The 26,234-nt window shown below is 47.6% G+C and overlaps 2 protein-coding genes and 1 long non-coding RNA gene across 3 annotated transcripts in view; 2 read left to right on the forward strand and 1 right to left on the reverse strand.

The window, feature by feature from the left end:
• Positions 1–9,874, forward strand: part of RAB3IL1 (RAB3A interacting protein like 1) — a 47,800-nt gene extending 37,926 nt beyond the window's left edge. The window contains 4 exon segments of the mRNA XM_069108518.1: positions 507–530; positions 2,734–2,833; positions 3,417–3,483; positions 7,454–9,874. Coding sequence (XP_068964619.1) covers positions 507–530; positions 2,734–2,833; positions 3,417–3,483; positions 7,454–7,536 — 274 coding nt within the window. The 3' untranslated portion in view covers positions 7,537–9,874.
• Positions 1–26,234, forward strand: part of TMEM258 (transmembrane protein 258) — a 428,372-nt gene that overhangs the window by 222,306 nt on the left and 179,832 nt on the right. The window lies entirely within an intron of this gene.
• LOC138177359 (uncharacterized) lies at positions 15,395–23,866 on the reverse strand. The gene is made up of 3 exons (XR_011172485.1): positions 23,451–23,866; positions 22,691–22,918; positions 15,395–19,209 (listed from the first exon to the last, which is right to left on the reverse strand). It is a non-coding gene; the product is annotated as an uncharacterized lncRNA (long non-coding RNA).

Below are 26,234 nucleotides of genomic sequence, written 5' to 3' on the forward strand. Positions count from 1 at the left end.
GTGTGTGTGTGTGTGTGTGTGTGTGTGTGTGTGTGTGTGTGTGTGTGTGTGTGCACGCACATGTGGGGTTTCAGCTCTAGGAACTACCCTTCTCCGAGGCTTTGAGTCAGTGGCTCCCGGAAACACAGACCTTCCTGTTTTTCAGGAATTTCCCATTTCTTAACAGCTGCTGCTTCTGGGCGCAGGGTCTCTGTTACGCACAGAAAGCTAGAAGTAGAAGGGGCCTGAGCTCCTGAGAGCCTTGATTTCGAGCCAAAAGGGAATTGGGTCTTCATCTAGTCAGTGGGTGCCCCTGGGGCCCAGAGTAGGGGAGTGAGAGCCCCACAGTTCTAGCTTCTCCTGCCTCCCTCACGGTCAGGCCCCAGTTAGCAGCCCTGCTGGCTTCCAGCCCCTCCCCCAGTCCTACTCTCACCCTCTGCCACCAATGCCCCTGCCACTCATGCCCCTGCCAGTCTCCCAGCCATGACTCAGTGTCCTTTTTCTCCCTTTCTCTCTCTCTCCCACAGTGGCTTCCAGGCCCAGATCATGACGTAAGTGATGCTGAGCTGCCCAAAACTAAATCCCCTTAACACTTTACTAACCCAGCTGGGGCTTGTTGGGGCCAGAAGGTTTGAGGTTCAAAGCAGAACCACTGGTCTGGGGCAGATGCTTTCATGTACCAAGCATTTATTAAATGCCTACTACATACCAGGCACTAGGAATACAATGGCAAGAGAGACCCTGCCTTCAAGGAGCATACATTTTACTTTAACAAAGAGGCATCAATAAACACCCCCAAAATCCCAGGTACCAGGCTCTAGGGATATATGGATAGGAGTCACAACTGAGAGGCCCTTGAGGAATTCTAATTTTGCTAAGGGAGATGGAGTATGTATATATCTCTATAGAGATAAAATTGATATGAGGTGATTTTGGGGGAAAGGCCCTAGCAGTGTGTGAGGCAGGGAGGGATCAGGCTTGAGTTATAAACCCTGTGGCACACTAGGGATCTTAAGAGATGGAAGGAAGGAGGGAGGGTGTTCTTGGTGTAAGGAACAGCCAATGCAAAGGCAAAGAGAGTGGAGAGTGGAGTCCAATGTATGATGTACACAGATAAGTCAGTATTGAATATCTATAAATAACAAGATGATTTGGGGGGGGCACCAGTAGGGCCAATGTATGGGGTGTCCCATGAGCTAAGTCTCAAAGGCTGGCGGTAGAGGCGAGGAGGGAGCTGGAGAGGATTGGAACCTGGGTTTCTCCCAACTCCCTAGTTCAGAGGCCTTTGTTATTAAACCATGCTGACCTCTCAGCATGCAATTGTGGCTATTTAAAGACTGTTCCTTCTGCAAAATTCACATTAACAAAGTTAACATTTGCTTTCTTTTAAAGCCAGGAAAATACGAATTTTATCTTTGGGACTTGGAGAGGTGTGTGCGTGTGTGTGTGTGCGCGCGCATGCGCGCACGAACGTGCATTCATAGGATCATGAATTTGAGCAGGAAGGGACCTCAAGGGCCATTCAATCCAACTCCCTCATTGTATGGAATAGGAGACTGAGGCCTAGAGAGTTGAAGGGTGTTGCCCAGGTTCACAGAACTAGTAAGTGTCGGAGGCAGGATTTGACTGTCCTCGGGGGGCAAGGAACGGGAGCACAAACAACCCTGGCCAGCTGCCAGAATGATGGCCGGTCTTCTGGGCAGAAGGATTACCAAAAAATGAGGCACTTCTCTAGACAGTCAACAATAAAGAGAGCCAGGACTTGGGGAAGGGTGGCTGCCCTCAAGAAGCTTGGAATCTATAGAGAAGAAAAGAGCTTAGGGTGGCCCTGGAACACAGGGAAAGTTACCATGAGATATTTGAGGGAGCGGGGATTACTAGGAATGATTTTTGAAGAAGGGAGCCCTTGCAAGCCCCCCCCCCCAATTCCATTAGAGGTAGAGGAAGGGGAGGGCACTCCTGAAATCCTTGCTACAGGAGAGGCTGAAGTGGGAGCATTGCTTGAGCTCTGCAGGTCAGGGTTGTGGTCAGTGGGGTGTATGCACCAACATGGGGAGGCCCTGGAAGCAGAAGAGCACCAGGCTGCCTGGGGAGGGAAGGCCAGACCAGGTTGGAGATAAATGAGATCAAAGGTCTTACAGTGATCAATCACAGTAAGGTAGGGCCTGAGTGAACCTCTAGCCTGGGTGAGAGGGGAGACTCTGCATCTTTTTGTGTGTGTGTGTGTGTGTGTGTGTGTGTGTGTGTGTGTGTGTGTCTGTCTCTGTGTCTATCTAGGAGGAGACCTTGGGCTAAGAGGAGGCAGTTGGGGGTGGTGTTTTCTGGGGCCTTGCCTGGATTCACAGCATTCAGAGCCTGGCTTCCTCTTGCTGCCTGTGTACCTATATATGTGGGTGGGCGTTTCCCAGCTAAAGAATGGGGGAGCAGAGGAGTCAGAGGCCCAGATGAGGGCACAGGTCTCTGCTGCTCTCACTCATCCTAGTAAAAGCTAACATTCTCTCTTCTGATGTCTGGCCACCCACCCCCTCTTTTCCCCAGTCTGTCAGCCAGTTGTCCAGTCTTCAGGGGCTAGAATTGACAAAGCCTTAGCTGATCGATTTCCATGGACCGCTGTCCTTGCCAGAGCTCCTCTCTGCCAGCCTTTCCTCTCCCTCTCCTGCACCCCATTCTCTTGTTCCCTCTCCTGCCCCACCCCCATTTTTCTTCTCTTCCAGTTGACCCCTCCCTGAAGTCTCCCTGCCTTGTCTCCCCCAGGAAGTGTGCTCTCAGTGGCTTGTCTCGGACGTGCCGACACCGCATCAGGCTAGGAGATTCTGAGAATTATTACTACATCTCTCCATCCTGCAGGGCCAGGGTAAGTCCTCTGGCTCCCTGGCCCCTGGTCTCTCCCTCAGGTTGGCTGCTGTTCTAGCCCTGGCTTGGGGTGCTGGGCCCAGAACGAGGCTGTCTGAGCTGGGAGGGGGCTTTAGAACAGAACACCAAAGGTCTGAGCTAGATCCGATAGTAGACTCCACCTAGATTTCACAGGTGGGGACATTGAGGCCCTGAGAGACTCTCGTCCAGGGTCATGAAACAAGTTAGTGTCATAGCCAGGCCTGAAGGCCACTTTTCCTGCCTCCTTGTCCCAAATCTTGGTAGCTATATTTATTACTGTGTATCAGTGGGACCCTAGGCAGCTGGTGCCTGCCTCTGGCTGTTTCACTGTGGGTCAGTGGGATTGTGGGCATTGGGAGTGCCTGCCTCTGGCTATATGGCCTGGCATATGGAGGGGAGCCAGCCCAGGTCTGTATACACATGGCAGCTGCATTGTCTTTATTGCTCAGAACAAGGGTCCTGGGGTCACAGGACAGCAGACTGGAGGGGAACCTGGAGGCCATGGGGTCCCCAGGGGCCCCAGCCTCTCTCATCCATCCCCTTCCCCTCCTGTCTCCCCACAGATCACGGCAGTCTGTAACTTCTTCACCTACATTCGCTACATCCAGCAGGGCCTGGTGCGGCAGGACGGTAAGAGGCGGGGCTGGTTGGCGAGTGGACATGGTCGCCCTCTGGCGGCCGGTACAGGCAGGCTGAGCCTGCATGTCCTGCCCTTGGTTCCAGCCAATTCTTCCATCTTTCTTCTCCCACCTTCCCAGTTTAGGGAACAGGCAGTGCTTTTATTTTACAGATGAGGAAACTGAGTCCCAGAGATAATCTAAATTCTCCATCCAATGAGATTATATCTGTAAAGTGCTTAGCATAGTGCCTGGAACATAGTAGGTGCTGTCATCACCATCCAGTCCCATGCAGATGAGGACACTGAGGCCCAGAGAAAGTCTCATTCAGGGAGCCAGTAGAAGGGTCAGGATCTGAAGCCAGAGTCACTGAATCTAAACCCGGTGCTCTTTCTACTGCATTATCCTGCCCCCAAGTGACTTGCCTGAGGTTACCTACCTGGCTTCTGATTCCTGATAAATGCAGCTTCTCCATCCCTCAGGTTGCTTACCCATAAAATAGGAATAATGACATTTACATCGCCTGCCTCCCTGGGAGGTTCAGCTGAATTTAGCAAACCTCAGTGCTACTGTTCGGTACTGCTGGCTAATTCAGTGCCTGCTCTGTGAAGGCAGGGGGGAAGAGTAAACAGTCGTGAAGGCTTGGGTTCTGCTATTTACACTGACTTGGACCCTGGGCAGGTGCTCGCCTGCCCTCGTGGAAGGCACTTCTTAAGTGGGAGTCACCCCCAATGATGGGGATCCAGGCTGTGCAAATCCTTCTTTCATACCGGGCACTGTCCTTGGTGCTAGGAGCTCCCACTCCCAAACCAAGCCAACCACCTCTTCCCGCCGTGGTTTTGTCTCAGGAAAGGTTGAAACATCGATGAAGGCACAGGGTTATGACACGGATACAAAGTCATTTCAAGAAGGAGAGCATTTCTCTGGTGATCAGACAAGGCCTGTGGTAGGACAGGGTGGCCGAGCCGTGCTTTGAAGGATTCTGTGAGGAGGGAAGGAGAAGGGGGAAGAGCACTCCTGGCAGGAGGTCACATGCTGACCATATTCTCTGTTACTGTGGGAAGGACTCGGCAGGAGTCTGGAGAGAGAGACTTTCCATTTGGGAGTGTAGCGGCAAGCACCTCAAGCGTCCTCAGGGTTTGCAGCTACCACAGGTTCTTGGATCTGCTTTGTTAAAGGAAAGCAACTCAAAATGGGTTAACAAGCTTACTTTAATCAGTCAGACATATATCGTTTAGAACCTCAAAGTATACAGGCATAATTATCAAGACAGAAACATCAAGTAGACAGATTTCCAAACTGTCCAACCATTACATCCATACCCAGTCAACATCTGGGTTTCCACATTCTGGGTTTTTCAAAGCCGGGGTACTCTCAACAACGGCTTCCCAGAATTCAGATCAAATCACAGAACACTTCTCAAAGTGAGTCCCAAAACAAAGCTACACATCAGGGCTTATATAGCCTCCTCCTGGCTCAGAGAATGTAACAACCTTATTGACTCACTGGCCAATCAAGAAGTATCTACTGAAAAACAAGCCTCCCCCACCCAAGGCTTCAGGTGCACATTAGCCTAGGGGCAGGGAAGATCTTTAAAATTTACATTCTTATTACCGGGAGACAGGACACCAAGGCCCGGGAAGCAGGTGGGAGCTTGCTGGAGCATTGTACCAAGACCCAACCCAGAAACCTTGCTTATGGGCATTAGAATAACTCCGGCAAGGAGAGACCTTGGACAGCACCTCATCCAACTTGTTGGAGGAAACTGAGGCTAAGGGAAATGAGTGGGGCTTTCTAGGATCCCTAACTTGGCTTCTGTCAGTTGGCCTTTGAGCTCAGCTCTGTGTCAGACTGACTGGGAGACAGAAATGTACGAGGTACAGACCCTGCCCTCCTCTGGTTGACAGTCAAGTTTTGGAGATGAGATTTGTACAAATAAAACAATGCCAGGGCAATCTGATAAGTATTGCATAAAGAAAAGTGAGGAGGACCTGAATTTAAACCCTGCCTCTGACTCATCCTAGCTCTGTGAAGCTGGGCCAATCACTAACCTCTTTGAGCCTCAGTTTTCTCATCTGTTAAGATGGGGATAGAGAGACAGCAAGAGCCAGCTTCAGAGTCCTGCCTCTGACCTGTCCTGTCTGGGTGACCCCAGGCATGTCCCTTCATTTCTCAGGAAAACTTCTGTAAAGTCAGAAGTAGCAAAGAAGGAACCCGTCTGCATTGGTAGGAGAAGGTCCTTTTGGGGTGCTCCCTCTGCAAAGGAAAGCACAAGCTGGGTTTTAAAAAATGGAGATAAGAAATAGGACTCATTTTAATGATGGTTATGGGGGTTAAATGACATGACAGATGAAAAGGGCTTTCAGACTCTAAAGTGATACAGAAATGTTGCCATCATTAATCATTGTTAATACCCAGATTTCATCATCTTGTCCCACTCCCACTCGGGGTCTCCAAACTCACTCTCCTCCCACATATAAAGCCTCCTGGCCCCCCAGTCTACCCAGATTCCTCATTCTCTGAGCAGGGCTGTACTGATTCCCATCTCTAGGCCTTTCTTCATGCTTCCCCCTTCTCCTGGAGGGCCTTCCGCCTCTTACTGGTCTTTCCAGGCATCCTTCAGGGCCCAGCTCAAGTTCTGCCTGGTTCTGTAAGTCCCACAGCAGAGCCCTGAGTGCTAAGTAGTTCTGGTGATGCTGTTCTCTCCAGCTTGATGGGGAGCTCTCTAGATAAGATGCCAAGGGACCATGGTAGATATTTTGGTGGCCCACACAGTAGGCACTCAAAACTGGCTGCTGCAGGAGGCTAGAATTCAGTTGTAGCATTTAGAAAGGGCTTGCTATGGATAAATTAGTGAGAAAGGTTCTGGGGATATAAAAATAAAAAATGATTTTAAATCATAGCATCAAATAGAACAGACAGGACCTCGGAGAAACCATCTGGTCCAGGTCCCCCATTTTATGGATTGGAAAGTGAGGCCCAAATAACATCAGCAAACATTTGTTAAGTGGTTACTAAGTGCAAGGTAGAGAATCAGGTCAAGTGACCTAACATTTAGTGGACAGTTAAATGAATAAAAGGCCAACCTTGATATCAAGCAGAATTAGGTTCACACCTCACCTTGGACACATAGGCCATCTAGGTGATCATTTCAGGGTTATAGCCTCTAAGGACAGTAAAATTCAGTCAAGGCGCCAGTCTGCATGGGAGGAGGGGCTTTCCACACCAGGCATTCCTTACAACAGTGAAATCATGGGTCTGGACACACACAACTACCTATGCCAGGTCCTGGGCTTAGTGCTAGGGATACCATGAAACCCATAATACCCAAAGGGCTAATCCATGACGCCCAAGCAGTCTTTTGCCCCCAAAGAGCTTAGATCCTACCCCTGGGGAGGTGTGAGATGTAAGCAGAAGAGTAATCTCATTCAGAGTTTGCTGTGAATGTTCGGAGATCACAGTGGCCAGGTGCAGTCTAAGAGAAGATCAGGGTTTGAATCCTACTTCTGATGGAATCCTCCCTCTAGAAGTGGAAGACCTGGGAGGTGCTCACACCGATTGGAAACCCCACAGGCAGGATTCGAACCCAGGCTGTCTGACTGCAGAGCCAGGGCTTGTTCTGTGGAAGCAGGGTGCCTCCCAACTTGAACTGGATCTTAATCTCTCTGGGCCACAGTTTCCCCATCTATAAGGGAGGTGGGCGGGTCTCTGAGCCCAGTCCTAGCCCAGTGTTGCTCTGCATTGTGTCACTGGTCAAATGGCCCTAATGTTCTCTAGCTTTTCAGAGAGCCCCTGGGTCAGTCACTTCCCCTTCTCAGTCTCAGTTTCCTCATCTGTACACTGGGGATAGGACAGACTCCTACACATCTCTTCTGAGCATCATGGCAGAAGAGATGTTTTTAGGGGACTGGGGGGGGAGGGGCAGAATTGGGGTGCTTTGGGCTCTCCTAGGCAAAGCCTCACTCAGACTCTCTGTCTTCTAGTGGAGCTGATCTTCTGGGAGATCATGAGGCTCCGGAAGGAGATGTCCCTGGCCAAGCTGGGCTTCTACCCGAATGAAGTCTAGTGCCAAGACTGATGTCACAGCTCCAGGGAGACAGATGGACCCGCAGTTGTGGGAGAGGGCCGCTGGGCTGGGGGCTGCTCTGATGGAGGCAGAAGGACATGATGGATGGGTCTCTGTCCTCTGAAGGTTTTACCACAGGGGACTGCCACCAGCAAGGAGACCCTGGAGAAAACCCTGCAGGGGGAGGAGGGGACACAGAGAGGAGCAGATCCCTTCAGGCTGGATCTTGGGCTCCAAGGCTCAGGCTCGGAGGAGCCAGTTACGGGCCACCTGCTGCTTCCTTCAGCTGATGCAGTGAATTTTCCAAAAGAAGAAAAAAAAATCTGATCAACAAGAACGAAGCCTGCAGGCTTTCGGGGCCCATGGGGAGATGCGGGGGTGGAGGGCGTCTCTGGTCTTCCAGAGAGAGGAGGCGTCCACCCCACCCCCCCCTCCACCGCCAGCCTTCTCCCACCAAAGGAAAAAGTCATAGAGGGAGCCTTGTGTTTGAGCTCAGGAAAATGCCCTGGCCTACCCCCTCCCCACTCCAAAGCGGGACATCAAGGCCCCTGTCACGTGAGCATCACCCCTCTCCCCCGCCCCAACCCTGCATACACCATAATGACTTTGGGCAATGACCAGCACTGACAAGTAGCATCCTTGTCTACTGACCGGTGGGCAGCAGCGCCCCCTTGTGGTGTCTTCCTGTTGTTTCAGCCAGGGAAGCACTTGCCTGGTCTAGAGCCCAGATGGCTTCCTGGCCCTGTTAACCCCAAACTCTTATCTGTCCCTTGGGGAAATTTCTCCAAACATTTCATTGGGGAGCTCAGCCTGGGAGGGAAGGAAGACTGTGGTCTTTCCCCCCAGGTTCACATGTGGAACTCACCCCTCATCCCACCCCCACCATCCCCTTGACCTCTCCCAGGATCCCTTGTGTCAGGACTGGCCTTGAGCTGCTCCCCAGGCTCAGGCCTGGGCAAGGGACGACATGTGGAAATCTGGGGCAGAAGACACCCAGCGCCTGGGGTGAGTGGTGTTTGGAAGGCTGCCTCCTTTCCCCACCAGTGATGGGAGTGATTCTTCCTTTAAGATAAGAGGGTGGTCTTGTGTCCCCTCTCCCCATTAATGGACCTCGTGACCTCTCTATCCCACCTTTATAGGGCTTTAGGGGCAGCCCAGATCTCAGCCAGAAAGACTTGCCAGTCAAGAGTTAATAAGCACCCCTTCCCCCCCAAGAAAGCTCTTCTCTTTCCTGGCTGTCGGGGAGACATGTCCTAAGTGGGAATGCCATCCTGGTCTCTGTTGTTTCCTGAATGACAATCATTCCAAGCTTCGAATACAGATAGACCACTAGGCAAGCTTGTCAGACAAGCTGAGATGAGAGTGTGAGCTGTAGGGTGGGGGTGAGGACAAGGGAGGAAGGCCTTTCCCATAACCTGGCTCCAATGTTTTACCTTTACATAGGACACTTACTGAGACATTTAAAGGGGCTTGGCTCCCATCAGGGACTGAGAAAGGCTTGGGGGACAGTCTAGTGAGAGGTTTGCTGTGAGGGCCAGAAGAGGTTGGCTAGAACAGATGCCCCCAGGGTCAGGACCACTTGGCAAATTATTGGACTGAAATTTCCCTAAAAGGCCGGCCCTGCCTCCATCCGGGGCCACACCCTTGGACTGTGCCATGGGATCGGTACCCTGAACCTCCTAGCCTCAAACCCTGCCCCCCACCCCCAGCCATGAAGCAGGGTGGCCACCTGTTCAGAAGATGAAATTCATTTCCTGTATAATCTCCCAGGGTCAGTACAATCTCCATTCCTGTAATTCCCTACTCCACCCCCACACCCCACTAGAGGCGGTTGGGCCCATATACTTGAGCTCAGAGGATTCCCACCTGTCTCAGTATGTTCAGGAGGCCTGGTCAACCCAGGAGGAGGCAGGGTGGGGGGAGGGAGGCCCATTTCCTGCCTCTGGAGTGCCTTTCCCCAGGACCCACCGGCCAAGAACTCGTTTTCTCTAGCATAATGGGTGCTTCCTCAGATACGGAAGGGCTAGGAGTAGCCTGCCCCATGTCCCTGACACCAGCCTGTGGGTGGGAGAGACTACCCTCCCCTTTGGGGATGGGTGAGCAGGCAGCATTAGGGTGGGGGAGTCCTGTTGTGAGTCCCTGGAGGGAGGGAGCGGCTATAGTCTGGTGGTCCTCTGAAGGACCCTTTCCCCCAAGGGACCTTCCTCTCCCCACCTGGCCCTGGTGATCTGGGGCTGTTCTGGACACAGACCTCTTGCTGACTCACTTCTAGTTTCCTTTTTTAAGATGAAATGTAACAAAATCTCTATTTAATAAAGGAAGGATTTATTGGTAAAGATTGAGGAGTTTCTTGCAGAGTGAGAATCAAAGAAACTTTATCCTCTTGATCTACCCTTGGATGAAAGATTGGGCTGAGAATTGAACCAGGGCCCAGAGAATCCTCCAGATCTCTCAGGCAGAAAATCGGAGGTCTGCTTAGGTCCCTCAGTAGGAAAGGTACAGGAGAAAGAACACTGGCTTCTTAAACCAAGAGACAACTGGGTTCCAATCCTGAGTCTGCTTACCAGCACCGTGACCTTTACCAGCTCCTTATCTGGCCCACAGATTACTCATCTTTAAAAGGAGGGACCAGTCTCGCCTTTCTTAGGTTGGCTTGGAGCCTTAATGAGCTATCTCCCAAGTTCTTTTCCTCTGTTCCACCGTGGGATGGATTTGGAATGTGTCTTCATCTTCTATTGTGAGCTCAACAAACGTCAATATATAAAGAAGAAAAAGTAGGAAGATGAACAGTTCTGAACTTATGTTAATGTAGGGTGTGGTTTCTAAAAAAGACATATTAAGCCTAACAAGGTAGTGACAACATTGTTCTATGCTTTTGCTTTGGCACTTTGCCATTATCTCCTTCTGAGACACAGAAAATGCCACGGGCTGCCCACAGGGTAGTGGGGAGTCAGGCGGCCACATCTCCCATTGGTTTTCTTTGTGACCTTGAACAAAGCCCTATCCCTTTATGGGCTCTTTCCCCAACAATAAAATGAAGAGCTAGGGCTAGATAAAGCCTCAAAGAGCTGAGAGTCAAGTCAACTCAAAAAAGCATTGATTAAGTGCCTACTGTATAACCAGGCACTGAGCAAAGGCAAAAACTGTGCCTGCCCCAACTGGTCTCACATTCTCCTTTACCTTGTCCAGCAAAGGTAGTCAATGAAAGCTAATGATTGTGGAAGTATCTGGTATATTATGTGGTTTGGAGCGAATCTTTGGAGGCACAAAGGCCTAGATTAAAATCCTGCCTCTGAGACTAGTTGTGTGAACCTGGTCAAACCATTTAGCTCCTCTGAGTCTAAGCCTTCTCATCGGTAAAATGGGGAGAATAACAGCATTCACTTTCTCAAGTCTGGGAAAAGTGAGCTGTTATCTCTCTTTTTTATTAGTAGGAGGGGCCCCATTTGTCCTATGCCTGTTATCAAGGCCAAGCCCATCCCTATCATCCTCCCTGATCTAGTCCTAAACCTGAGAACAAAGGCTTTAGGAGGAAAAGGGACTCCAGTCATCTAGTCAAGCAACAAGCTTTTTTCCTGTTGACTTCAGTTTCCTTGATTGTAAAGTAAAACTTTATGGAGCATTTGGACTCTATAGCTTTTGAAGTCCCTTTCAACTATGATCCTATGATTCTGTGTGGTTGCTTTGGATTTATGTATCATCTGGCACCATCTGACAAAAAGATACATCGGTGGGGGCTCAGAGTCCTGAATTTGGATAAATGATCCAGTTGGGTTTCTGAATTCAGATGTAGTTGTCAGAGGTGCTTCACTTAGTTTTTTTTTTAGCAAGCATTGATTAGATGCCTACAGTGTGCCAAGAAGCAGTGACACAAATATAGTCCCTGTCCTCAAGGAGCTTACATTCTATAGGGAGTTTTGGTCTGGGGAATCACAGATTGTATCAGAGAACCTCACTGCTGCAGTGGGGCAAGGAGGATGCAGGAAAAGGAGGGTTCAAGTCTTATTCAGGGAATCTCTCTTTCTCTGGCGAAGGAAGGGAAAGGGGTTTAAGCTTACCAGACTTTTAGGGGTATGTCTGGCATTTCTACAAGGTAGTGAAGATTCCTAAAAGTATTTTCTGCTTATCTCAAAGATTGCTACAAAAGAGGACATTATTTTTATTACATCATTATTTCACAATTGTAACTTCCTTATAGTGGGTTTTCCCACAGGTCCATTGATGCAGATTGCAACCCCTCTGTCATTTTACATGTCGTCATTGAAGAGGTTAAGGGTAGGGGTGCTCGAGACCCCAAAATACCAACACGCTGGGTCCTGCTGAATGAATTCGACTCAAGTCTTTTCTCAGCCAAAGAAAAGCAAAGTTGATTAAAAGTTCACTTGTGGACACAGAGTAAGTCTGTGCTAGAAAATTCTATGGTGCTCTCACACCATATATGGTGTGAGATGGGGTCTTATATACCCCATTTATGGGAAGTTGTGGGAGGAATCTAGGGGTGGTCTAGAGAAGGAGTTTGGGGAGGGTCTTCAGGAGGAGTTAATGAGGTCAATGAGTGATCTAAGGTGGGAAGTTGCTGGAGGCTACCTGGAGACCACAGACAGTGGTGGGCTAGGCTAGTTCAAGGGTGGGAAGTAGATGGACAATGGAGGGCTAGGCTAGTAGCAGAGGTCTGGGCCCAGCCACAATGTAAGGCTTGTGGCCTCATACAAATGCCTCATCAAATGGGACGATTTAATCAGAGTTCAAGGGGGTTCCCAGAACCTGCCCCTCATCAGTCATGAGTTATGACCAAAACATTCACTCTCTTGCAGTAATGAGGCTCCCTGCACTTAGCTAGGCTGGTCCCCAGAAAACCCAGATGTGCAGTCCACCAACCATCCTATGGTGTCACACTGCCGCTGCTGCCGCCATTACTGCTGCTGCTGCTTGGATAGCCAGCGAACGGTCTCTTGATGACTCAGGGCTGTGATGAGGAATGCCAACCATTTGACATTTCACAATTTCTAATTTCATCTAATGGGGGCCCCTCCCTCCATTGATATAGAACCCATGTTCATGGCCTGGTAGAGTAAGGCATGAGTTACTGTGACCCCTAAACTCTCATGCACTTGTTCCTCAGGTGTGTCTAACTCTTCGTGACCCCATTTGCAGTTTTCTCAGTAGAGATAGTTTATGATTTCCTTCTTCAGCTTTTTTTGCAGATGAGGAACTGAGGCAAATAAGGTTAAGTGACTTGTCCAGGGTCACCCAGCTAGTAAAGGGTCTGAAGTCAGATTTGAACTTATAAAGAGGAATCTTCCTGGTTCCGGCCAGGCCCTCTATCCACAGAGTCACCTAGCTGCCCAACGAGCTTTTCTGAAGCTAGCTGGGCTAGTCCTCAGATGGATAATAGGACCTGCTTCAGGGACCCTGGGGGGACCTGGATTTCAAAGACTTGCAGAGAGTTCAGAGCGTGCAGCCCTTTGAATGTGTGAATGTTACACCCCCACCTCCCCCCAAATCTCCTTTTCTCCAGGCTAAATGTGTCAAGTTCCTTCCATTGATCTCTGTATGGAACAATTAAGGAGTACTTCCCTATCCTGGTTGCTTTCCTCTAAACGTGTCCAATGCCCTACTTACATTTTAACATCTGGAACAGAACCTGGTCCTCTCAATTTGGTCTAACCAGGACAGATTACAGAGACCATCCCCTCCCTAGTTCCTCTCTGTGGATAGAGCACTGGGCCTCGAGTCAGGAAGGGCTGAGTTCCAATCTTAACTCAGACACTTAGGCTGTTATGAGTCACTTAACCTCTATTGGGTCAGTCTCCACATCTGTAAAATGGAAAAGGTAATAATAGCACCTCTTTCCCAGTGTTGTGAGAATAAAATGAAATAACATATGTAAAGTGCTTTGTAAAACCTAAAGACTATAACAATAATAATACCTAGCATTTATATAACTGAAAGACTTGTAAATTACTTACTTTATCTCATATCTATAGATTGAATTATTATTTATGAAACCTAAACTCACATTAGTTTTTCTGGCTGCCATATTGCATTGCTGATTCACATTGAGCTTGTAGTCTACAATGCCCCCATCTCTGTACAGATGCCTCTTCTTATGTCCTCCATTACATACTTGTGAAATTGATTGTTTGAACCCAAGTGTGTGACTTTATATTTGTAGCTACCCCAGTTTCAAAGCACCCTGTGACCTGTACTTATTCAAACTCATAACTCTCAAGACTTTATAGATGTGTATACTTTTACTAACTCAACTGGAAAGGATGTGGATGTTGCAGCCAATTAAGTAATAGGTTCACTTCATATAGGTTCTCTACCATTGGGGCGAAGTGCATACCTACAGAAAGAAACAGGCAACACATATGGTCCAAGTAGACACATAGAGTTTCCACTTAGGGATATTTGTGACCAGAGAAATTCTCCCTTCCTACACCATAGAGGCCCTGTAGCATTGAGTGATATCAGCTCTTTGCTTGACATTCCTTTATCTGATCATAATCTTATCATTCCATCTTTCCCTCTTATGACCTTATGACCCTTAACCCTCTTCTTCATCTTCACCATGACCTCCAATCCCTCTGACCCTCAAGTCTTTACAAGGTCATACACTGACTACATTCTCCTTCTCTCCTTATCCTGACCCATTAGTGAGCTAGCCAGACCCTACACCATCTTCTATTGTTTCCCCATCCAATTGACAATCACATCTCACCAAATGCCAACCCCAGATTATTCCCACCATCTGCCTCCATCACTCCTCTTCACAGTGCTGGTAAAAATCACAAAGCCATATTGACGGGGTCCACTTCAGATTTATGTTATATGATCTCACCTGGGTCCTCACTGTGGCAAGGCAATCATTCTACTCCTCCCTGTGCTATTATCCAAGATAGCTGTTCCAAACCTTCTTATTTCTCCTCCAAGTTCCCAGGGAGCATCTTCCTGTTTCCCTCTCAGCTGAGGAAAATCTCTGAAAAAAAAATTAAGTCCCTGTTTGGCATTTAAAGCTCTTGTTACCTGGCCTTACCTCTGGTTTTCTGACACTTCACTCCTCTCTACCTCTTTGGTGATCTAGATGCTCAGCCTCCTTGCTATTCCTTGCACATGACATTCTATCTGCAGACTTTTCGCTGACTGTCTTCTCTGCCTGGAATGCTCTCCCTCCTCTCCTTTACCTCTTACTTTCCTCTAAGATTCAACTCAAATCCCACCTTCTGTAAGAGGCCTTTCCTGGTCCCCCTAACTGCCAAGGCCTTCCCCTTTGAGATTTCCTTCATCTTTACCTTCATGCCCTCTTTCTATGCCTCTAGTTATTTTTACCTCTGTCTCCCCTATTGAATTGTGAGCTCCTTGAGAGCAAGGACTGTATGCACACACACACATTATATTTATTTTCCCTTCTTTGTAGCTACAACACTTTGTATAGGGCCTAGTAAGCATTAATAAATGCTTGTATGTTGTGTTGTCTTTGTTGGGCTATCTCTATTGGTCTCTAGCAGAAGTGTTCACTGAGCTCAATTCTACTAACATATGCTGGGATACAATGGCTAATAAGCCTCTCCCTTGCCAGGGAAGACTCAAATTCTTTTCATCTGAAAAAGCTGAAGCCTAAGCTCTAGTTGGCTCAGTGGATAGAGCAGTGGGCCTAGAGTCAGCAACACCTGAGTTCAAATCCAACCTCAGATATTCACTAGCTGTGTGACCCTGGGCAAGTCATTTAACCCTGCTTGCCTCAGTTTCCTCATCTGTAAAATGTGCTGGAGAAGAAAATGGCAAACCACTCCAGGATCTTTGCCAAGAAAACCCCAAACGGAGTCACCAAGAATCAGACATGACTGAAAAAGATTCAAGATAGCAATGGAGCACATGGGCTGTTCATTGGTTACTGCTTTCTCTCATCATGGGACTGAACCATCTCCCTTTCCAATGGAGCGTCTCCGACAACTGCTTTCTGTCAATTTTCTTGAACTTTTCTTTGTAATGGGTTGCACCTACTTCTATGTAGAACAGGCTCCTCCTGCCCTTTGGGTGAACATCACCTCTAATTCTTCAGAGATGCCTCGTAGCCACACAGCATCACTGAAGGAATTTCAAAGCTAAGAACACCAACTTTTATTTCAGGGACAAGCTGGGGAGTGTGGGGAGTGTTCTGATCCATCCTCTTCCTGCTGAACAATGAGCCCAACTCAGTGGCCATTAGTTGTGTCTGTCTGAGGTCTGTGCATTGATGGAGGAATCCCTTGGGCTGTCCATCCAACTAGCAACAATAACAACAATAGTAAAGGGTATGTGGAGAACAAGCATTTTTATTATTTTTTTAAATGTTATTTATTTATTTTTAGTTTTCAACATTAATTTCCTCAAGATTTTGAATTACAATTTTTTCTCCCCATCTTTCCCCTGCCCCCACCCCAAAATAGCAAGCCTACTGAGTACACGTTCCCCCAATCTGTTCTCTCATATCCTCCCCCACCCCCGTAACTTTCTAGTAGGACAAGATGGATTTCTGTACTCCAGTGCCTGTATATATTATTTGCCAGTTGCATGTAAAAAATCAATTTTTTAAACATTTGTTTTTAAAACTTTGAGTACCAGATTTTTTCCTTTCTTCCCTCCTTACCTGCTCCCACTGAGAAGATAAGCAATTCAATATAGGTTGTACATGTGTGGTTACTCAAATCATTTCCATAGTAGTTATATTGTGGAAGACTATCCCTCCATCCTATCCCACCCCCACTTATTCTATTTTCTCCTTTGACCCTATCCATTTTCAGAAATGTTTGCTTCTAACTACCCTCTCCCCTAATCTGCCCTCCCTTCTACCATCCCCTGCCTTATCCCCTACCCCCTATTTTCCTGTAGAATAAGATACCCAATTGAGTGTGTATGGTATTCCCTCCTTAAGCCAAATTCAATGAGAATAAGATTATCCCATTCCCTTTCACCTTTCTGCTCTTCCCCTCCATTGCAACAATTTTCTCTTGCCTCTTTTATTTGAGATAATTTACCCTAATCTATCTCTCCCTTTCTCCTCCTCCCAATAAATTCCTCTCTCACCTCTTAATTTTATTTTTTAGATATCATCCCTTCATATTCAACTCATACTGTGCCCTCTGTCTATGTATACATGAACATATATATGCCCACACTCACATATATATTTATACACACACCCTCCTATACATACACATATATGTATGTATACATACACATATATGTATATACACACACACACACATATATTCCCTTCAACTATTCTTATACTGAGAAAAGTCTCATGAGTTACAATGATCATTTTTTCTATGTCGGAATGTAAATAGTTCAACTTTAATAAGTTCCTTATGATTTCTTTTTCCTGTTTACCTTCTCATGCTTCTCTTGCTTCTTATGGTTGAAAGTCAATTTCTGTTCAGCTCTGGTTTTTTCATCAAGAATGCTTGAAAATCCTCTATTTCATTGAATGTTCATATTTTCCCCTGTAGCATTATACTCAGTTTTGCTGGGTAGGTGATTCTTGGTTTTAATCCTAGCTCCTTTGACCTTTGGAATATCATATTCCAAGCCCTTCCATCCCTTAATGTAGAAGTTGCTAGGTCTTGTGTTATCCTGATTGTGTTTCCACAATATTCAAATGGTTTCTTCCTGACTGCTTGCAGTATTTTCTCCTTGATGTGGGAACTCTGGAATTTGGCTATAATATTCCTAGGAGTTTTCTTTTTGGGATCTTTTTCAAGAGGCGATTGGGGAATTCTTTCAATTTCCATTTTGCCCTCTGGTTCTAGAATATAAGGGCAATTTTGCTTGATAATTTCTTGAAAGATGGTGTCAAGGCTTTTTTTTTTTAATCATGGCTTTCAAGTAGTCCAATAATTCTTAAATTATCTCTCCTGGATCTATTTTTCCAAGTCAGTAGTTTTTCCAGTGAGATATTTCACATTGCCTTCTATTTTTTCATTTGTTTGGATCTGTTTTATAGTATTTTGATTTCTCATAAAGTCATTAGCTTCCAATTGTTCCAATATAATTTTGAAGGAGTTATTCTCTTCAGTGAGTTTTTGAAATTCTTTCTCCATATGGCAAATTTGACTTTTTAAGGCATTCTTCTCTTCATTGGCTTTTTGGGATTCTTTTGCCGTTTGACTTAGTTTATTTTTTAAGGTATTATTTTCTTCAGTGTATTTTTGGGTGTCCTTTAGGAGGCTGTTGACTTGCTTTTCATAATTTGCTTGCATCATTCTCATTTCTCTTCCCAATTTTTCCTTTCCTTCTCTTACTTGATTTTCAAAATTCTTCTTGAGCTCCTCCATGTCCTGTAACCAATTCGTATTTTTCTTGGAGGCTTTTGATGCAGGAGTTCTGACTTTGATGTCTTCCTCCCGCTCCATGCCTTGATCCTTTTTGTCCCCCCAAAAGGATTCTATGGTCTGATTGTGCTTCCTCTGCTTGCTCATCTTGCCAGCCAATTACTTGGCTTTTGAGCCCTTTGCCATGGTGGAACTCTGCTTCCAGAATGGAGAGAGCTTTGTTCCAAATCGCTGGAGTTTTTGCAGCTGCTGAAGCTATTAGTTGGGTGCCCTTTCTACAGCCTCCACAAGCTCTGGATCACTGGCCACACACTGCAGGACCACCACACAAGACTGTGATCCAGATCCAAGCATGTTAAAGCAAGAGTGATTACCCTCTGAATGGCTGCTTGGTCCTCCTACAATCTGTAGGCTAGGAGCTCTTGAGGTAGCCAAGTAGTGCAGCTGCCATGCCTCTGCCACTTCTCACCTTGGGGGCAGGGGCTGGACTCGCGCTCTTCCATCCCCCCTATTCCAACAGAGTTCCACACTGACCTTTGACTTTGTCTTTGGTGTTTATGGGTTGAGAAGTCTGGAAATGGCCACAGTTGCTGGTGATTCACTCTCCTGAAGTCTGCTTTGGCTACCGCTGGTTGGCATGCCCTGGGGCCAGAACTGCGGGCTCCCAAGGGACTGTGCTTGGCTCCCAGCCTGGTGCGATAGACCCTTCCTGTACCTCTGCCAGGCTGCCTTCAGTGGGAGATTTGTTTCTCTCTGTCACTTTGTGGATTCTGTAGCTCCAACATTTGTTTAGAGTTATTTTTTAAAACATGTATTGGAAGTGATTGGAGCGATTGATTGCAAGTGATTGCCAAGTTTGTGCTTCTACTCTGCCATCTTGCCTCTGCCCGGGGAACAAGCATTTTTAAACATTTACCATGCATCAGGCATTATGCTAAGTGCTTTACAAATGTATCATTTGATAATAGCATAGAAATTTATTGTAGCCTTACAAATATGATAGAAATAATATTATAGCTTTAGAAATATGATCTCCTTGGTGATAATAATAGCATTTAAATAATGTTTTACGGTTTGCAAAATGTTTTCCACACATTGTCTCATTTGACCTGAACTACATCATAGTTTGAATCATAACCATTCTTCACCCACTTAATTTTTCCTGAGTGGATCATGAGACCAAACTCTTGTGAATGAGGTTGGGTCTCATTTCCGAGGCCCTGTGGTGTGACAATCAGCATAATGTCATCTGGAACACAAGCATCTGGAGAATATCCAAAAGGAATTCCATGTTGGTGCTGCCTTGGCAATGTCAGAATCTCCAAAGATCTCAACAGGATAGAAAATCCAGCTAAATCTAATGAGAGGAAATTTGAGAGAGATACATAAGGAGGGAGATCAGGGTGGCTTGTTACTGACAGTAACACTATACAAAGAGCAGGAATTTTGTCGCTGGTAGGTGTGCACAATAAAGGTAACAATGTGGAAGGTGGGATCTAGGAGCCAGGCCCAGGACCCTGAAGAAAGACTTTCCCTAGTGTTCCTGCTCTTGTCCTTAGGCTGATTTTCAGGCCAACCAGGAACATTCAGAAGGGCTGAGGGGATTCTGGTTATCTCAGGCCTAGGCATGTCCTTGATGCTTGTGCTAGGTGGAGTTCTTTTTTTTTTTTTTTTGCTTTTTGGAGGGCAATTGGGGTTAAGTGACTTGCCCAAGGTCACAGGGCTAGCAATTATGTTCAAGTGTCTGAGGCAGGATTTGAACTCAGGTCCTCCTGACTCCAGGTCTGGTGCTCTATTCCACCTAGCCTCCCCTTCTTCTACAAATTCTAGTATGAAGTGGTGCCTTCTTTCAAGGACATCATTCCTTACTTATGTGATTCAGCCCTCCCTCCCCGCCCCCCTTGTGGGTTCCTCCATCTTTTGAAGAATTAAATGATCATTAAGGCAGGTCAGAAAACACCTTGGCTTATAGCTACTGCTGAAGGGAGTGGAGTCTAGGACCTTGGGAGTTTGGAAGGTCTGGAGAGGGCCTTAGCATCTCAGGGGGCCAGAATTCAGGCAGTGAAGAAGTGATGTCCTGAGGAGTAGGGAATGACCTTTGGCTTACCCAGTGCTAGCTGAGACAAGGATTCGTCCAACAGCAATGGCTCTGCCTTTGGATGTGAATATGGCCGGAAGCTTGCTATGGAGAAATTGAGATACCCTCCCCAGAGACTGAGGTAGGATAAGAGAGGATATCCCTTCCCACCTAAGGTATTGGAGGAAATGTTTTCAGTTCTTGCTATATCTTCAAAGTAAACATTCCATTGTAAAATCTGACCATTGTTCAGTAGTTAAATGAATCTGGGCTGCTAGGCACTGGGCCCTAACATCAAAAGTGGTTGGGAGAGCATAGCTGGTAGAGGTTCAAGCTTCTCGTCAGAGAAGACACACGCCACAGATCCCTCAGAGTACCCTGAGGGACATGTGCAGGGTTCTTGGATAGTGAGCCAAGGTATATTCTCTACAAGGAGTATATATACCCTTTCAGAGACAGAGGCAGCTAGTTGGTACAGTGGTAAGGGCATGCATGAGCTTGGAGTTGGAAATACCTGAGTTCAAATCTGACCTCAGATAATTACTAGCTGTGTGAATTTGGGCCTTTCTCATCCTCAGTTTCCTCATCTGAAAAATGGGTATAACAGTAGCATCCACCTCACAGAGTTGTTATGAGGCTCAAACCAGACGACATAGGTACAGGGCTTTGCTATTATTAGATGTACCTCACTAAGTCTCAGTGATTTCTATGAGGCCAAAGCAGCCTCCTTGCATTAGGAACTCGAGTCTGGCTGGTTTATTAACCATGTTTCATGCATTTGTGTTTGGACGTTTGATGTCATGGAATCACAGCCTCCCCTCCCAACTCAGTTGATATTGATGCAGGAAAAGAGTGGCTGGAAGAGGTAATGAAGTGTCAATGTGTTAAAACCTGGTGATCCCTTGGCAAAATATGAACAAATTTCTGATTGAGTAAGAAGGGAACAAGAGATTGGCTGAGCAAACATATTAGCCATATCTCTGTGTGCTTCCAGTAGCTAAGGCCTGGGGAGTTGGGGGTGGGGGGCCACAGCTCAGAAGTATCCTGTGGAAAAGACTCCTGAAGGGGAGAAGAGGTGACCTCTTTGCTCCTCACCCTACACTGGCCATGGTGTCAAGCAATGACTTGCCCTGCCCAAGAGATGCTCAATGTTTGGCAGTTAGAGGGTTCAAGGCATAACTGGGAGCAAAACCACATACTCTAGACAGACCTAGTTACAGAAAGGCAATCACTTGAGGGAGGAAGCTGCTTCAAGGAATGGGACCCAGAGAAGACAGCTGGAATCGAGGGAGAACTAGCCCTGGCAATGGATAGTCAGCCTGCAGAGAGGAAAAGACCCTGGGACCTGGTTGAGCACCATACCCGGCAGAGACGAGACAGCTAAGGAGAGCTTTTTGTGAAGACTCTACAAAGACAGAAAAGACTTCCAGGCCTGAAGTTGTATGAGTTGTGAGCTACATGAGTCCCTCACTACCATCATACCTTAAATTTGAACCCACTCTTCCCCTAGGGAGCATATCATGTAACTGAGAGAGCAGTTTACAGGGGAGGTGCTTTATAACTATCATTTTATTTTATTGTTACAATAAATGCCTTTGCTGCCATAATTGAGTCTACTGGCAAATTGTTAAGGGAAACATGCCGGTGGAGGTTCATGAGCTACAGCACAGACCCATGGGATCACCTTCACTCCCTAAGGCAGCATCTGCAGAGAGGAAAAGACCTTGGGACCTGGTTGAGCACCATACCTGGCAGAGATGAGACAGCTAAGGAGAGCTTTTTGTGAAGACTCTACAAAGACAGAAAAGACTTCCAAGCCTGAAGCTGTAGGAGTTGTGAGCTACATGAGTCCCTCACTACCATCACACCTTAAATGTGAGCCTACCCTTGGTATCATAACTTCGTTTCCCTCTGTAAATTGAAGAGTTGAACCAAGGATTTAAGGTCCCTCCCAGTTCTGGCCTTCAAGCTCCGACACCTGTGCTCTGTTCTAAATGTCACTCAGCTCTGATGTTCTATGTGCTTTTCCCTGACCCTTCTGAATCAAAACATCCATGATTCGACCACCTCTGGCAGAGGAGAGTACAGGGAAAGAGAAGAATTTTCCCCAGAATGGGGTGGGGGTGGGGGGAGATGGACTAAACTCTGTCCTTTCTCAGGCTCCCCACCCTTTGGTGCCTGAAGACACCTGGGCCTGGCTGAGCCTCCACCCCCTCTGCCCTTTGGGTAAGTCTGTTCTCCCATACTCTGAACCACACCCAACTGGACAGAAGGAGGAGTGAGCTCTAAGCCATGGGTGCTTACAGAGGCTGCCAAAGGCCCTCCTCTCAGCACCTGAGACGTGAAGTGTGTGCATTTCAAATTCCAGGTGTGGGTAGTGACCCCTCCACAGAGGAAGCAGAGACAATAAGGGAGGAAGAGAACAAGACTTTGTTCTGGTTCACTGCTAGCTCCTGTCCCAGGCCCTCTCTGATTGGAGGGCCAATGGGGCTCTGGGAGACCACTGGCTTTGTCCTCAGAGGGTCTGGGTTTGAATCCTGGCTGTGCCATTAACTAACTTTATGACATTTCCCCCTTGTTTCTTCAAGGACTCAGTTTCTTCATCTGTAAAACAAGGGGGTTGGATAAGGTGACCCCTGAATCTATGACCCTGTAATAAATCCATGCTGCCATCCTAAGCTGGGAGGAAGGGCAGCCTGAAAGCCCAGACTCCTACAGCCCTAACCAGGCTTTGAGTGACTCCCTCTAAGGGTGACCATACCTCTTGTTTTACAAGTGAGGAAACTGAGGCCTGGAAACAGAATTCACTTGTCCAAGGCTGCACAAGCAGTAAATAGCAAAGCTGAGATTCCAGCCCAAAGTCAGGGTGTCTGACTCCCGATGCGGGGCCCCCTCTTTAGCGGCACCACTTCCTTCCCTTCCTCTGAAGTCCAGTGGCCTCTGCCACACGGTCCTTTGGTGAGATTCCTCCCTCTTGAATTCTTCTTCCCTAGGGAGACCGAGACAAAGAGAGCCAGAGAGTGGCGTGTACACACTCGAGTGCTTGAGCACACAATTCACACTCACACACAATCACACTCATACATATACACACATGTGTACACATGCACACACATACATATACACACATTCACATTCTCACAAAATTCATACACACATATGCACACACACTCACACACATACACACACAAACACTTACACACTCACACATACATACACACAAACATACTCACATGCACACACACATACATACACACACTCACATACATATGCATGCACACATACATATACTCACATACACGTGCACACACACTGTCACACACTCACACTCGCATACACACTCACATACACACTCACACACATTCACACACACACACTCACATACACAGTCACTCACATATACACACTCACTCACATACACAGTCACTCACATATACACACTCACATACACACACTCACATGCACACACACACACTCACACTCACACACACACTCACATACACACTCACACACACACTCACTGTTCTCCAGAGTCAGGGTGCACTTGGAACCTTGGCATGACCCAGAGACATGGTGCCAGCTCCTGCTCTAATCTCTGCAGAGAGAAGAAAATAAACAAGCCCATAAACTCCCTTCTGTCTTCCACCCCCGCCCCAAGCAGTGCCCCAGACCAAGGCTCTGCTCACACTAGGACATTGCCTTATAAATACTTGCTGACTGACAGCGGCTCAGTCCTGGCCTTAGCTGGGCTCTAAGGGTGGGGCAGGCGCTTCCACAAAGTGCCTCCTTTTGACTGGTAGACACCCTCTTATCTTGCCTCTGCCTCTGCCCCCCAGCTCTGCAGAGGGAGACAGCTGGAGTCACTGTACCCTAGCCTTGATGAGGGCCAGGCACCTCTCCGGCTTGTCTTCCCCTCTGCCACCCAAGCACTAATTATGAACTGCTTTTAATATATTTGTGTGTGTACATGTATATACATACATATGTATTTGTGTATATTTTGGGGGGTGCAGGTCCCTTGTGCCTACGGACCCTTTCTCTGACAGCCCGGGGAACCCTACAGACACCTCATAAGGTCTTTTTTTGGAGGGGGGAAGGCAAAGTGATTGGGGTTAAGTGACTTACCCAAGGTCACACAGTGTTTCAAGTGTCTGAGGCCAAATTTGAACTCAGTTCCTCCTGACTCCAGGGCCGGTGCTGTATTTACTGTGCCACCTAGCTGCCCCCCTTTTCTTTTCTTAATTGAAGAAAAAGAGGTTTACAAGAATAAAGGTGATTTTGCCTTTCCATCCCAGCTCCCAGAGGCACTGGGGGATCTGTAGACCCCAAGGTAAGAGCCCCTTTCTCTTCACACACTCGTGTGTGTCACAGCAGGCACTGGTGCTCACAGCTGTCCACCTACTGTCCATCCATCCTCTTATTATTAGCATGACACCATCAAGGACAGTAATACTCTCCCCTCCCTGGCCCACCACCAAGGCCTTCTCTGAGGCCTCATCCCATGGTGGAGGTGACCCTACATCCCTGAAGGCCACGCGCATGTGTGGGGAGGGGGCTCCCGGAGTCCTTAAAGACAATTGCCTATATAGAGAGGGGCCGCTATCTGCACCAATGGAGGGAGTGTTCCCCCTTCCCTGATCAATGTAATTATAGAAATTATTATTGAAAATATTGAAATATTTGAAAATATTATTAATCACAGGATTCATAGGATTACTGATCTAGGCCTGGAAGGAACTTCAGAGGCCATTAGATCCAACTCCCTTCTTTCACCAATGAGGAAATGGAAATGGGGCTGAGGGCCAATGTCTCCCACTCCCTCCTCCTGATTTTCCTGTCACTTCTCCTGCAAATGTGACATGGTAGGGATTGACAGGGGCCCCTCACCCAGGGTCACGAAGCTAGGAAGTGTCCAAGTTGGGATTTGAACTCAGATCTTCCTGACTCTACTGTACCACCCTGTCTAGCCTCCAGGGGTTAATATTGGTGCTGGGTTTGTAGTTCGTGGCCCTGGGTTCAAATCCCAACACTCCTACATTCTTGGCACATAGGAAGCCTACCAGCTCAGCTGTCTGGGGCTATGAGGAGGTCAGAGCAGACGTCCTGGGCGGGGGCGCCCTTCCAACTCTCATTCCACAGTCCTAGTGCCCTGACAGCTCATGTGTGTGGAGCATTACATGATTACAAGGCATGCGAACTTAATTATTTATCCTTAGTTCCTCAAAATAACCCCAAAGGGAAGGAGAGAAAGTGTTTTTAGCCTTATTTTAGATGAGGAAATTCAGGCCAAGTGACTTGCTCAGTCATAAGGCTGAGTAATTTGGTGGAGCTGAGACCTGGACCCAGATCCAGGGGTGGTGATGGCCACCTCAGACACTGTGACCATGGGCAAGTCTCTGCTCCGGGCCTCAATTCCCTCCTTTGCAAGACTGTGGTTTGATGGGGTCCCTTCCAGCTCAAATCAGCTCTTCTTTGGGCATCAGTTCCCTGACTCCAAGCCCATTTCTCTTGCCTCTTCCTGCCCATGCTAGAGCATCAGCTGGCCTGCTGGGGGCGGGGTGCAGCCAGGTCACTCACAGGTGGGGTGGCCCCAGCCCTCCACCCAGAGGGCCTCAGGGCAGCTGTCTCCCTGCCTCTGGGGGCAGTTGGTTTTTTGCTTCCTTTTTCCAAAGGCCCATGGTCCCTTTCCATGGAGATACAGGAGACTTGGGTAGCCAAGGCCCAGAGGGACTTCCTTTGAAGGAAGGAGCTTTTCCAGGGAGGGCTGGGATGTAATAGCTCATGGCCTTACCTCGGTCCCTGATGGGGGCTCCGGGTTCTGGGATCATGGGACCCTCCTCCCTGGAGCCTCCGATTCCATCTCTGTCCTGCCTCATCAGCTGAGATAACATAAGCCCTTGGAAAACCTGAACGTGCTCTGTAATCACTAGCTCAGAGATCATCTGAACTAACCCCCACATTTTACAGATGAGGAAACTGAGGCCCAGAGAGGGAAGGGTATTTGTCCAAGGTCACATCAGAATTTGAACCCAGGGCAGCTGGACGGCACTGTGGATTGAGAACTCTGCCTGGAGTTAGGGAGACCTGAGTTCAAATCTGGCCTCAGATATTTACTAGCTGGTGACCCTGGGCAAGTCACTTAATTCTGGACAGTTTCCCCAGTCATATATGATTGAAAGAACTGAGCAAGACCACTTTTGATGCCAGAACCAGGAAGGCTTTATCCTGGGGTAGGCAGTGTCTTGGTGTCTCCATTTCTCTCTTATTCTCTGCACATCTTTCTGTTCTCGTCCTTAGGTGGCACA

Source organism: Petaurus breviceps, unplaced genomic scaffold (genome assembly GCF_028583685.1).
Source record: "Petaurus breviceps papuanus isolate PSGF00001 unplaced genomic scaffold, PetGlider_PUasm1.0 90397, whole genome shotgun sequence".
NCBI classification, from domain to species: domain Eukaryota; kingdom Metazoa; phylum Chordata; class Mammalia; order Diprotodontia; family Petauridae; genus Petaurus; species Petaurus breviceps.